The following is a 13548-nucleotide window of genomic DNA, read 5'->3' as shown; positions in this document are numbered from 1 at the left end:
CCAAGAGGACGTCTGGATAGGCAGTCAGCTACTGGTACATCCTTACCAGGCTTGTAGACAATTGTCAGCTTGTATGGCTGTAGACGAAGGAGCATACGCTGGAGTCTAGGTGGAGCCGCTGCCAGGTGCTTATGCTGGATCATCTCCAGGGGCTTGTGGTCCGTCTCAACTATGAAACTTTTCCCGTACAGGAAGATGTGGAATCGTTCACAGCCGAAGACCACTGCAAGCAGCTCTCGCTCTATGTTGGCGTACCTCGTCTCTGCATCACTGAGGGCCTTTGATGCAAACGCGATACCCTTTCCATCCTGCAGTAGAGTCGCTCCCAAGCCCTGCAGAGAAGCATCTACCTGCAGTACCGTAGGCTTGTTAACATCGAAATACGCCGAGTTGCATCATGACATACCTTGTCACGTAAATCATTGAAGGCAGACTGGTGCGTTGGAGTCCATTGGAATTCAGCGTCCTGCTTCAAAAGACCACGTAGGCTTGCAGTCTGGGCTGAAAGATTTGGTATGAATGGGCTAAGGTAGGTTATCATACCAAGGAACTCACGAAGCTGGCTCTTGTTCTCAGGTGGAGACATTGACTTGATTGCCTCGACCTTGTGAGGATCCGGATGGACGCCATCTGCATCGTAGATCATACCGAAGAAGGAAATCTGGTGACCTTTATGCTGCACTTGCCACTGTTGAACTGCAGACCGTACTTCACAGCTTTGGACATGAGGTGGTGCAGATTCTGATCGTGCTCTGCTTCACTCTTGCCGAACACAACAATATCGTCAGCAATCCCTATTGTGCCGGGGCAACCTTCGAGGATTTCGTCCATTCGCTGCTGGAATACATCCTGAGACATTGCTAGACCGAAAGGCATCCTGAGATATCTGTACCGTCCAAAGGGACTGTTGAAGGTAGTCAGAAGTGAACTGTCATGGTCGAGCTTGATAGACCAATAACCGTTCTTGGCATCGAGTTTGCTGAAGTGTCGAGCACCTGATAGCTTGTGTATCACCTCATCTGTCGTGATAGTGCGATAATGGCAACGTCGAATAGCACGGTTGAGATCCTTGGGATCCAAGCAGACCCGGAGTTTGCCATTCGACTTCCTTGAAACGCGATGCTGCTGACCCATGCTGAAGGCTCAATGACTTTAGTGATCACGCCATTACCTTCCATGTCATCAAACTCACGCTTCAGTTCATCTCGTAGGTGGATTGGGCACCGTCTAGGAGCATGGACAACAGGCTGAACGTCTGGATCAAGAACAATACGATATTCTCCTGGGAAGTTGCCAATTTTGTCAAACTGGTCTGGATACTGCCTTACTAGGTCATCAGTAGAGCTTATCTGTGCTGAATGCTTGATCTCGTTGATGCGTGTGTGTAGAGTAAGCAGCTTCAGTTTCAAGCCTGTGTCACATCCGATAATCGCTGGACCCCTGGACTCAACGATGTAGAATGTAGCATAAAGCCAAGTTGAGTTGTTGAAACGACAGGGCAGCCGAACCGAACCGAAGTGCATCACTGGTGTTTCGTTGTAAGCGAACAACCGTGCACTTGAATTATGCACTGATTGAGGGTGAGGAACCCCATCCTTAGTGAGATGGCCAGGATACATCCCACGAAACATCCGAAGAGGAAGTGTGTTGCCCTCCGCACCGGAGTCAACCTTCGAACGCAGTTTCATTCATGATTCATTCATTCATGATTGTAATACATAGCGCAATGCCAAGGTTAAAAAAAAACTTAATAAAGATGAAAGTATTCACAATTATGTGGAAAGACATGTGAATAGTTGCCACAATGTGTCATTACTTAACACTTCTTAGACAAATCTTTAATATGCCTATATGGGATGAAAATAATATCTGGCAGCTAAATGGTAGCCTCCCAAGGGAAAGAAAAGAAATAATATTAATATTCAGTGGGCCTACTTCTGCAGTGCCAAGAATCAATGGGATAGAGAAAGAGAGAGGGGAGAGAGACAAAAAGAGAGAGGGGGAGAGTGAAAGAAAAAGGGGGAGAGAAAAAGAGAAGGGGATAGAGAGAAAGAGAGAAAGAAAGGGAGAGTGAAAGAAAAAGAGAGGGAGAGAGAGAAGGGGATAGAGAGAAAGAGAGAGGGAGTAGAGAAAGGGGTAGAGAGAAAGAAGGGGAGAGGGGGAGTGTGAAAGAAAAAGAGAGGGAGGGAGAGAAGGGGATAGAGAGAGGGGGAGTGGGAAGAGAAACACAAAGACTGAGAATTTACGAGTGTGTGTAAAGAGAAAGTGGGAGTGATTTATATAGATAGAGCCTAAATAATTTGATATATTCTTTCTATCACAGAAAGAGACAAAACTAGCCTAATACCACAAATGATATAGTCTAGCTCTAGTCTTTATGCAAAAAAAACCCCTAAAATTTCAACTCCCCTACTGTCCAAGCTGCCGCTCTTATTCCAATATTCAAGTCATCAAACATCTGTATGGGACTTGGAAAAGGGTAATAAACAATATATGTAAAGATATTTTTCACCAAAACTAACAATAAAACCCTGGTTTCTGGACGTCCCTTCCTCCAATTGCAATAGGAGCTTGTACACAATACGTATGCGCAGGCGATTTCTTGTACTACGCAAAATGGCGGCGGGCGCACTCGAGCGGTGCCATTGCGCTGCGTGAAACGTGAACGGACACAATCCTTCTACTTGGTTTGAGTTCGTTGGTTCGGAGCAGTGACAACTCGCTTGTCGCGGAAGTTGTCGCTCATCTTGGCAAAGACGGCTTCGTGAAACACTTAGCTGACAAGTTGCGTGACAGTGGCGAGATGTCGTTGATCTTGTAGTTATGACGGTTTCGAGAAACGGCCCCCAGAATTTTTTAAAGGGTTTATAAAATATCTGGAATATCATATAGATAGGAGGGTAGCCTACATTGAGCAGTTGGGGGGGGGGGGGGGGGGGTAGTGGTGGACTTGTTTCAGGAAACCGTTCAAGTTCGCTGACAATCCATTGAAAGGTGTGTATTAATTTTAGAAAGTGTTTCAAACTTTCAATGGGATGTATTGTTGGCGAACGTGTAGGCTACTCGATCTTTTTAAAAATCATTTATTTATTTTTGGTATTTTTATGATGGTTTCCTGAAACAACGCCCTGACAGTCAAATATATCCTTGTATTATAGGTTATAGTTGAAACTGCTTTACTTTTGATATGTATCCAATTTTATCAATGTTATGGGCTGAATTTGTTCATTCATATTCTATTTTCCCTCTAATTCTACATTCCATCTCGATTCTATTATTTCTCGTTTCATTTATTATTGTTTGACCATCGACTTGAAGACACCGTTACAGAAAAGTTATCTGAAAAACTGACTCACATGATGGTTTTCTTAACGAGATTTCTGTTAGTTTCCAACAAGATCAAGGGGAGATTTCAGGTAAGTATCTTTTATATTGAACACAAATTTGCAAATGTTTAAGCATGTCTTGATTTCGGGGTCCGAAACCGTCCGATTGTCCATATTCTAGTACTAGCCAGTTCAGCTCAGTCTCAGTCGTAGTCCCATACGTTAATAATTTTGTGAGCAATGCAAGGATGGTATGGATTGGGCTGCTCATCGCGTCATCTATCCAAGGAGTCGAGGGAGATATGACATCTCCCCTTGTCTATCCACTTCAGATCCAGCAAATCATAGAGAGTAAATGCTAATGCATATCATGCATATTGAGTATCGAGTATCGAACCATTCAACGACAAGGTGATCAATCATCTGCTCAATCCAGAAACGATGAATGAAGAAAATAAAGCGAGGATGATCAGGATGAAATAGTCTATATTGATAATGAAAGAAAAGAGGAAAAAAAAGAAAATGTTATTAATAATCCAATTCGTGAATATTCAATTTATTCAATACATTTCTGTACTAATTATTATAGATCTAGCCTGCTGGACTAGATTTATTCATATTCATATTCATCATAGAGGCTCTATTATTATTAAAATTATTATTATTATTTATTATCACTATTGTTATTATTGTTATCGTCTTCATTGTCATTGTCATCATCATCATCATCATCTTCATTATCAGATTAATTAGTATTAGCATCATCATCATCATCATCATCATCATCATCACCATCATCATCATCGTCATCAATAATATAACTTTGGGAGTTAGATTAAAGAGGCATCTTTTCATATTTATGCTCATTTAAAAAGAGGAATTCCTATGTTTTTACAGCTTTCTTTGCATATCTTGTAGCAACTGTTGTACATTTTAATCTATATCAACAATTATTTTGGCCGATGTCTACTTTTTAAATTAAAAAAAAAAAGGTTTTGACTCTCCAAGAATTCATTTTTCATCATAACCAGAACTCAAGACTGCAATCAATCAAAACATATGTAAACCACATAAAAGCCAGTCCTTGTGTTTAATATTAATTTCACAGTTTATGGATTCTGGATTTTTTTCTTCTCAATGACAGGCTGGAAAAAACCGACACAGGTTCATTGATCAAGTCCGCATCTATGCCAGGGGAGGAGGTGGAGGGCAAGGCCATCCCAAGTTTGGTGGAATCGGAGGGAGTGGTGGTGACGTATATGTCCAGGCTTTGCCTGATGAAACGCTGAAAAATGTGAAGTCTTCCAAAAGGGAACAGCGTTATATTGCCGGGCCAGGAGACAACAGCAAGTAAGCCTTTATAGTTTATATCCTGCCCTTGTCTTCAATATGACTTTCCATTTCCCAATTTCATTTTAAACATACACCTGAACATTATCTGTTGCAATATATACCAGGGAAATGTCTCCCTAATTATACCAATGATAATAATGATTATATTGATGTACTGGCATGAGATGAACCAATGTGCATCTCTCATTTGAAATATGTAGTTTGGGCCTCTTCCAACCTTAAAACTCAGAAGCATAGCTTTCATTTCAACTTGTTGACTTTCTCAAGCCTAGCAATTCTTCACAGAGATTTTGAGTGTCTCTCGAGCCAAGTGATTCTTCACACAGAAACTGTGAAGAATGACTTGGCTCAAGAAATCTACAGGAGTAGAAGAAAGATTGCCTAATATAATAACTTTGAGGTTGCGACTTCAGAAGCCTAAACTACATTTAATGATTACCCCGACCAATGGAAGTATTATTATTAGTTTTTGTATGACACCTAGATTTATTTCAGTAAATTAATTCTGATGTCTGTTCATTTCAACTTTTAGAGCCCGGATTCTTCAAGGTGTAAAAGGAAGAGATTTGATCATCAAGGTGCCCCCTGGGGTGTGTGTTACAGATGATAACAATCGGTTACTGGGTAAGAGTATTTATGATTGTTGGCAAAGCTGTCACAGTATCAAGGCCATTTACCTGTCAGGGATGTAGCCATACCAGGCCGGTAATCCTTGTCTGAGTTTTTGTATTTCTTGCTCTTGGTCTCAATCCTAACTTCTATTGCTAAATTAATGTTCTTAATGTTCTTAATGTTTTCCTCCTTAGTTCTGTGTCAGGACCCAATATCTTGCCTAAAACACTGCTCTTTTAGAAAACGTATGGTATATGATCTATAAATGTGTGTTGTATGTTCTATAACAAGGCCTTAATTGTTTTGTTGTTGACTGATTACTAGTAATCACTGAACACTAGCGTTAAATATTTTCTCTTTCTGCAGGAGATTTGAACAAAGTTGGAGACAAGGTCTTAGTTGCTAGAGGTGGGGAAGGTGGGAAGCAAAAGAATGAATGGAGTGGAACTAAGGGAACCAAAGGCAGTTTTAAACTCATTTTGAAACTGATCGCTGATGTTGGATTTGTTGGGTAAGTATGTGAATTGAATGCAAACCATGAATGGCATTATAATATTTAAATATTGGCGGAATGTAACAATTTAACATAGAATGGATACTCCTTACAGCCATTGAATGTATACATATATAAGTTCTTTATTCTGTCCTCTTCCCTGTAGGGTTCATGATATAGGCCCATAGTCAACAACATGACCACAAAAAAAAAGAAATATTGGCAGTAAATGTATCACATTATTAAACTATTCTTTCGTTATAGCTTCCCTAATGCTGGCAAATCAACTCTTTTGAAAGCTGTTTCGAGAACTGAGCCAAAGATAGCTGACTATCCATGTAAGATTGTTATCATTTATTGTTGTACTTTACTCAATTGAAGTAGAGGATGAAATAATTTTCTATTTTTTTAATGTTATCCAATTATTAATGATCTAATGAATAAAAATACACAAAGCGTTTTAATTGTCGTGATGCAAATTTTGCTCTATAATCAGCGTACTTTCAAGGTATTTTCCTTGTTCCATATTACTCTTGTATTTACATGTATGGATTTTGTCACATGTGTTTTGCATATTTCAGTAAAACATAAGTATCCTTGACAGAGATTTCTTTCATGAAAAAAATCCTAGATATTTCTTTTGTGTGTTGTATCAGTTTATCTTAATTCTTTGTTGTTGGTGAAAATCAAATACCTTGAATTTATGATAATGTTAACAGCGTTTTTGCCTTATCCCTCTACCATGCAGTCACTACCATACGACCACAGGTTGGAATTGTGGAATACGATGATAAACGGCAGGTAATTTGTCTTTGAATTGTTTTGTTCAACTTTCCAGAATATGTGTAGTTTGATTCTCCCATACTTTGTAGCAATTACTATAAGCTTCTCATTTAGGCAAAACTAGTGCTATTCTTGCACAAATCTTAAAAAATATGCACCATACTTGTGTCTTCTTCTGGAGAATAACATTGGAAATATTTTACTTTTTTCACTTTTTTCAGTTCATATTTTGTCAAATTTGTGTTCTATTTTAAGTCTGTTGTCCTGTAACATCTTTACTCACAATTCTGAATGTCCTCTATTACTTTATGCATGTCTCCCTAGATCAGTATGGCTGACCTTCCCGGTCTGATAGAGGGCTCCCATCAGAATATGGGAATGGGACACCGATTTCTACGCCATGTTGAACGCACCAAACTCCTTCTCTTTGTCGTTGACGTCCATGGCTTTCAACTGTCACCCAGACATGCTTATAGGAATGCTTTTGAGACAATAAACATCCTGAACAAGGTAATATATTTTTCATTGTAAACATTCTCTTACCAAGAGCCAGAAGGGAGTTACTCACACATACATACTTTTATGCATTTAACACATTCTGCCCCCCCCCCCTTTCTGGCTCTCAGCGGATGATATGTTGTTTGTGTTATATGTGCCAATTATTTCAAAGCATTCTTATTTCTTGCACATCCATACAATCATTTATGATCCTCAAATTGCCTAAAGGCTTATATTCCTGGAAGTATTTATAGCTACTGTAAGTTAAAGAATAAACTGGGAAATTTTCGAAAATGATATGCACATTCTGTGGAGTAAGGTGGTCTATGGTACGCTAATGTGTTTTGGATATTTATTGAAATATTTTGTTTTCACAAACAGAAATTGAACTCTAAATAAATCATGAATTTTGTAGTATTCTTACTATTTCAATGATAACTTACTTATTTTGCATGCAGGAATTGGAGCTGTACAAGTCCGAACTAGTAGAAAAGCCAGCGATCCTAGCACTGAATAAACTAGACATGGAAGGAGCAGATGAGTTACTCCAGGAAACATTAGAAGCCATCCAGAACAGTAAGTGTAATTTCTATTCCACATCTGATAACAGGAGCATGGGGGTGTTTCACAAAGATCTAAGTTGAACTTATCTTTAAGTTGGACTTAACAATTATGGAAAGGCGTTCGCATCTTTGAAAATATTTTGTAAAAAGTTGTTTTAAAAGGCACAAAATGTTGATTAAAATCATTCATATTTTCTATTATCAAGAAGATTTTATGTTCTTGATGTGAAATTCATAAAAAGTTTTAAATACTTGATTTTTAGATTTTTAATATATTTGTTTTTAAGGCTACAAATGGCTCTCCATAATTTTTAAGTCCAACTTAGAGTTAAGTTTGACTTTGTATCTTTGTGAAACCCCCCCCCCCCCCAGATCTTAAAGACAATAGCAGAAGCAGTGCTACACTTACTCTTCACATATATCCATTATTACTACGGTAGTACCTACCGGTATTTGTTATATCTATACACAGAGGGCTTTCAAAATTGTCACCAAAGAAATGTGAGATAATTGTAATAAAATGTGATCTTGAGTGCACTCACTGATTGGGAATAGTCCTCCTCTTATGCTTTTGCTACATACCCTGAGAAATACAGTTTACAGGAATATGTGAAGTCCTGTAAACCATATAATCGCAGAGTAATCTAACAGTTATTCACAGAATGCACATTTCATCTGTGTCTGGTTTAAAAAAAAATATGAATAAGAATGTCATTCAAGGACATTACTAAGTCTTTTAATTGTCTTGCAAGCCAGTGATGCTGTGGTTTGGGCATGTAACTAGATAGCTTGGCAAAACTATCTTGCAAGGAGGAACAAGGAGGATAGATACTGATTATCATGCACTTAAACAATTTCTCACCTATTTCCATCTCATTCTTTACCAGACACCGAAACATCGCACAGTCATCCTGATATGGTAGAAGGCACCACTGAGGAGAATGGAGAAGTCAGAAAGCCAATTTCTTTTGAAGATGTCATCCCCATCTCTGCCAAAGACGGAGAAGGACTAGATAGATTAAAGAGCAGAGTTCGGGAAGTGATTGATGAACATTATGAAAAAGAGAGAACTGTTGAAGAAGAGTCGGAGGGTGATGTTGGAAGGAGAGCAACTACAGGAGTGTTATGAGGCAGGTCATCCAATCTTTTCATTGGTCTACCGGTAGGCATCGGGGAATTGGTGCCTGTACCACCCCGTGCCCAGAGATGGCGACATATGACAACCCAGGTCCCGTACAGATCGTACTGGCCTATGTTCTAATACAGGATCTCTGTGCAATGTTCAATTCAATTCCCAAAGAATAAGAAATATGAAAAATATAAAGAGGACGATGATTTTGATGAGAATCAGTTTATCCAAATATGCAATATGTCAAAACTTTTGCTATTGACTGGCTCAGTTGGCTGGCTGTCACATCGTGTCTGGAGACAAGTCTGTACTGGTCCAGGAGGGCCAGGTGAAGCACCAACCGTGGGAGGGCAGAGATTATAAAATGTGTGACACAAGGGTTCTCTAAAAGGAATGATACCCTTGGTGCTAGGCTAGTGCTAATACCAAGTGTGGGGACTTCAGAAAACTCTTCCACAACACTTTCAACTTTCTTTTTTTTAATCACTACCCCCTAGGATGCAACAAGGACATGTTTTTAGGTGGTGGTATTTTACCTGACTGCTAAGAAATCATAAATGCTTGTAAGTAAGCAACCAGACAGTCGACGGCTTTAGGTCCTGTCCGAGGGACCTGGTAATGAGGATTAATGCCTTACCAAAGGGCACAAGCGCATCGCCTTGGTTTCAAACCCTGGTCACCGGATTACGAGACCACTGCTCTACCGACTAAGCTATCGCGCCTGTTTCCATTAATTCAGACCATTTCCTGAATAGACATGCATCAGAGGACTGAATAACAATGAAATTGATCGATGAATCTGCTAATCATTTCTCTGTGTTGGATAATTAACATACAACTGTACTAGAAGATACTCAAGTACCATGTTTCTTGGGGAACAGACACTGTTTGTGAAATTACAGCAGTAACTCTCTTCGATTGTGGTTTTTATTCTAGGGCAACTAAATAAGAGAACTGCTTGTATATTGATTTGCAATCTATTTCTCTGTGTCTGTGAGAATGCAACATACTCCAATATGCTCTTTAAGCAATTATATTTCATAATACTTCTGCTATATGTATAACATCTGACTAATTTTTACCACGTTTCCACTTTCCTCTATGTGAAAGATATATGCCTTCTTTCAACAATTATGGAATTTTAAATTAGCCCCCCCCCCCACCCTAACAAAATAAAATAAAAACAATAATGCATCAATGTATCAAATTTAGCATTGAGTCAGATTATGAATATTAAAATGTCTTTATGAATAAAAGTTGAGTTTTAATATTGCCATTTCAAACATGAAAAAATTACATAAGGAAAAGGAAGTACATATGTCAATCAACTTTGTATACTTGTGTCAAAACTTGAAATGTATGAATTAAATATATTATATGCTTTGAAAATAAACTTTGCAATGCTGATGCTATGCATTTGTTGTGTGTCTATACTTCTAGAAGCCTTACATACATAACTGTATGGTCACCAGTAAATGAGGATCTCTGCTTATGCTCTATTATCTAATGGCAACCTTTGCTGCCATATTTGAGCAACCAAAGTTGTGCAATAACCACATTTTTAGCTTTTTATGATGATCACTTGTGCAAATGATGAATAAAAAAAAATATCTACACAGCATGTAGAACATAGCGAGGGGACTAGGTACTTTCTAGGGAAACGTTAAACAAAACAACAACAAAAAAATTAAATTTGACTGTTGAACAAAAAGGAAGTAAAATTAAACAAAGTCTGTATGAGACGATGTTATGGGAGGACGAAAATTGACTGAGCACGTATGAATGTTTCCCCCATTTTTTAAAGTTGTGAATTGTAAACCGGATATAAGGGGTGCAAAATAAAAAATAAGATCCTGAACAAAAGTGAAATGTGAGAAAAGAAGGTGCCGAGTAGGGAAATAATAATTCGGATGGAGGAGGGAGCTACGTGTATTTTGCCGCAGAAAATGCGAGTATACCGCCGCGGCATGAGTTTTATAAAACGGGGAACCCCCAAGGTGTGTTCTTATAATTTTATATCCGATTTAACTTGAATGGTATCATTGGCTGTCTGCTTGAGTCAAGTGAAGATCAAAATTAACAATGAGTTCTGAAATGCTTCGAGCAGGAGGGCTTATTATATTTAGAAGACTCCAAATAGGAATTGAATACTTACTGCTCCAAACATCATATGGAAAACATCACTGGACACCACCCAAAGGTAATGGTAACTAGATAATTCTCGAAAGCAGTAAACAAATTTTTACACTTCAGTCCCATGTATTTATTTCAGTGTACGTTCCAATGTGCACATTTTAATTTTTTAAAATTTTAATTAAACAAAAGAAAAGGAAAAAAAGATTGCTCATCATTAATTTGAATGACTACTTGTTTTTTGAGGCTATGTCTGACCTAGCAACAATGCAGGCCTTTAATACCACTTACTGTTTTTACTAGGCCTGAGTCAAACCGTTTAACCGACGGTTATCCGACCGCATTCATCAAAACCGTTTAGCATTTCTCGCTCCGGTTAACCGTTATTTGCATACATTTTGGAATGTGCTAATAGCCGATGATAAAGATAATCAAAGAAACCGCTGTGTAATATTACACCCTGGCCGCTGCGCGCCAGCTTTCTGGCAGCAGTAATCCCCATGAATGAATTTGTAAACAATAAAACAACCAGCCCCCTTCTCTCTTTTCTCACCCTCTTTATTCCCTTCTCTCTGCAATGTGTTCATCGCTCATGTACCTTTTCTTATTACTGCACTCTCAGCTCACAACTTTCTAAATGTTTACACATTCGATGGTCAGTTCCTCTCACATCCCTTCTCCCCCGAGTCTCTCTCTCTCTCTCTCTCTCAATATTAATATCCATCCCTTGCCGACTCGCCCCCTAAAATAATGTTCATATATAAATAAAATACAAAAATATTGATAACAATAATAATTGAAGTTTTAGAAATATCAATCAACAAAGTCTTGGATATTATTTGTGAGTAATTTAAGTTTTTGATCATTCTTCAATTCAGCCGATTAACACAGCCACCCTTTCTTACTTCGATCTTCACTCATGTCCCTGCCTCGTCCATGCAGGGACATGCAGGACATGCTAGCCCATATGCTCTCTCAGTCACACACACATGTACACACAAACCTCCGGCGCCCAAATACACTGTACATACACACAGATGGAGAGGTCATGCTTGTCACATGCACACATGTGGGCGTGGCTTCTTGACCTCCCACTGAACTGGGTACGGTGAAAGCACGCGCGGTCACCAACCTGTAATTTATGCTGGTATCAAACTCCACCCACATAGCTAGAGAACCTTCCTGATTGGTCACTAACTTGGATCAGCTCATTGCAGGGTGTGTCTTGGGTGTGTGTGATACACACTTCATCATAATTTCATATGGCAATGATACATGCAGGGAGCTCTCTCCCTGACCATGTGCAAACATTGCATTGCAAAGGCATATATAAACACGTCACAGATCAACTAACTTCACTGAGTAACTTTGCAAGGTTAATCATCATATCAAATTCAGATGAGGAATAATAAGACATGTTTTATGTTGTTTATTACTGGTCTCTGTTTATCAGGATGACCCAATTTGTGCCATAGTCCGGGGCTGGGAATGCTCAGCCCGACAGTCTGAAGACCAGCAGGGTTCCGAGCTACAGCACTATTAAAAATACTGTATTTTCACTTTTTCAGATTATTATTAAACGGTTAAACGAAACCGCCCGTATACTTTTAACGGTTAACCGTTTAGCACAAAAACCGTAATGACTCAGGCTTAGTTTTTACTTAGTTTTCAAAGTCTAAGACGGTGACAAGAAATTTGTCTGAAATTATCACAATTTACGCGTACTCTTGGACTAGATCTGAAACATTTTTTTAGTCTCGGAGCAATAAACATCTGTGAATTAACTACATAAGAATGTATTTCCAATTCTGGTATATTTTCAGGGTTTTTTTTTTACTCTTTGTTTTTGTTATTGTTTTTTGTAAATGGGAGAAAAGCCCAATATTTATAAATTACCATCAATATCCTTAATCAATTCCTTATTTCCATTGTTCAGGCCATCTGGACCCAGGAGAGGATTACCGTATCGCAGCTTTGAGAGAGACGGAGGAAGAAGCGGGCTATACCAGTGATCAACTCACAGTTACAGACTTCAAGAGCACTCTCAATTATGTTGTGAGGAATAGACCAAAGGAGGTTGTCTATTGGCTAGCTGAGCTGAAGGATCCAAATGCAGGGGTGAAATTGTCCAATGAGCATCAGGATTTCAAGTGGTGCGACTTGGAGGAAGCTATTCGGCTGTCAGGATACAGCGATATGGAAAAGGTGTTACGTGATGCACATAAACATTTACAAAGCTGATGTGCATACCAGCCAAGCCAGATATGGTCTTGAAATTAAAGAAAATTTATCTTTGGACATCATGGAGGTTTACAAATTGAGTGGATATCCATACCATAAATTGTATATTGATCACTGTAATGTTATGATTGGCAGGCCTGCTTCCGTCATGTGGTTTCCACTGAAAGTGTTCAAAATGTATGCACTGGGAGTAGGAGGGAAGTTTTTTTTAAAGTATATGGTTCTTCCAAACTAGAAGACCATAACTGGTCTTTATCCCATATTTCAAGTGTCTAGGGTGCCAAGTTCATCTATTGCACATGACTCATGTGTTTCAGGTGCAGTTGAGAAAAAAGAAGAACAAATAAATAATTTTTAAAATGTGATATATAATGTTTGTATAAACTGGTTGGGGATGCATTAAACTTGTCAAAGTAA

General features: G+C 38.7%; 2 protein-coding genes across 2 annotated transcripts; both read left to right on the top strand.

Moving 5' to 3' along the window:
• Positions 1–3344: 3344 nt before the first annotated feature.
• LOC581167 (GTP-binding protein 10) lies at positions 3345–10150 on the top strand. The gene is made up of 9 exons (XM_781180.4): positions 3345–3416; positions 4471–4676; positions 5212–5303; positions 5658–5802; positions 6049–6122; positions 6533–6585; positions 6892–7077; positions 7524–7641; positions 8516–10150. Exons 1-9 carry the CDS (start codon positions 3357–3359, stop codon positions 8755–8757), a joined length of 1176 nt encoding a protein of 391 aa, XP_786273.2. The 5' UTR covers positions 3345–3356; the 3' UTR covers positions 8758–10150.
• A 279-nt stretch (positions 10151–10429) lies between these two features.
• LOC756144 (bis(5'-nucleosyl)-tetraphosphatase [asymmetrical]) lies at positions 10430–13548 on the top strand. Its single transcript, XM_030976936.1, has 2 exons — positions 10430–10957; positions 12827–13548. Exons 1-2 carry the CDS (start codon positions 10840–10842, stop codon positions 13129–13131), a joined length of 423 nt encoding a protein of 140 aa, XP_030832796.1. The 5' UTR covers positions 10430–10839; the 3' UTR covers positions 13132–13548.

Source organism: Strongylocentrotus purpuratus, unplaced genomic scaffold, assembly GCF_000002235.5.
Source record: "Strongylocentrotus purpuratus isolate Spur 01 unplaced genomic scaffold, Spur_5.0 spur5_scaffold_9, whole genome shotgun sequence".
NCBI classification, from domain to species: Eukaryota; Metazoa; Echinodermata; class Echinoidea; order Camarodonta; family Strongylocentrotidae; genus Strongylocentrotus; species Strongylocentrotus purpuratus.
The sequence above is the reverse complement of the archived record's forward strand: the minus strand, read 5'-3'. Positions and strand labels throughout refer to the sequence as shown.

Coding starts and splice junctions, on each gene's coding strand:
- LOC581167 (XM_781180.4), top strand. CDS start 3,357: ATGATGGTTTTCTTAACGAGATTTCTGTTAGTTTCCAACAAGATCAAG. Junction 5,304..5,657: donor TGATAACAATCGGTTACTGG/GTAAGAGTATTT, acceptor CTCTTTCTGCAG/GAGATTTGAACAAAGTTGGA. Junction 7,078..7,523: donor CAATAAACATCCTGAACAAG/GTAATATATTTT, acceptor TTTTGCATGCAG/GAATTGGAGCTGTACAAGTC.
- LOC756144 (XM_030976936.1), top strand. CDS start 10,840: ATGAGTTCTGAAATGCTTCGAGCAGGAGGGCTTATTATATTTAGAAGA. Junction 10,958..12,826: donor TCACTGGACACCACCCAAAG/GTAATGGTAACT, acceptor TCCATTGTTCAG/GCCATCTGGACCCAGGAGAG.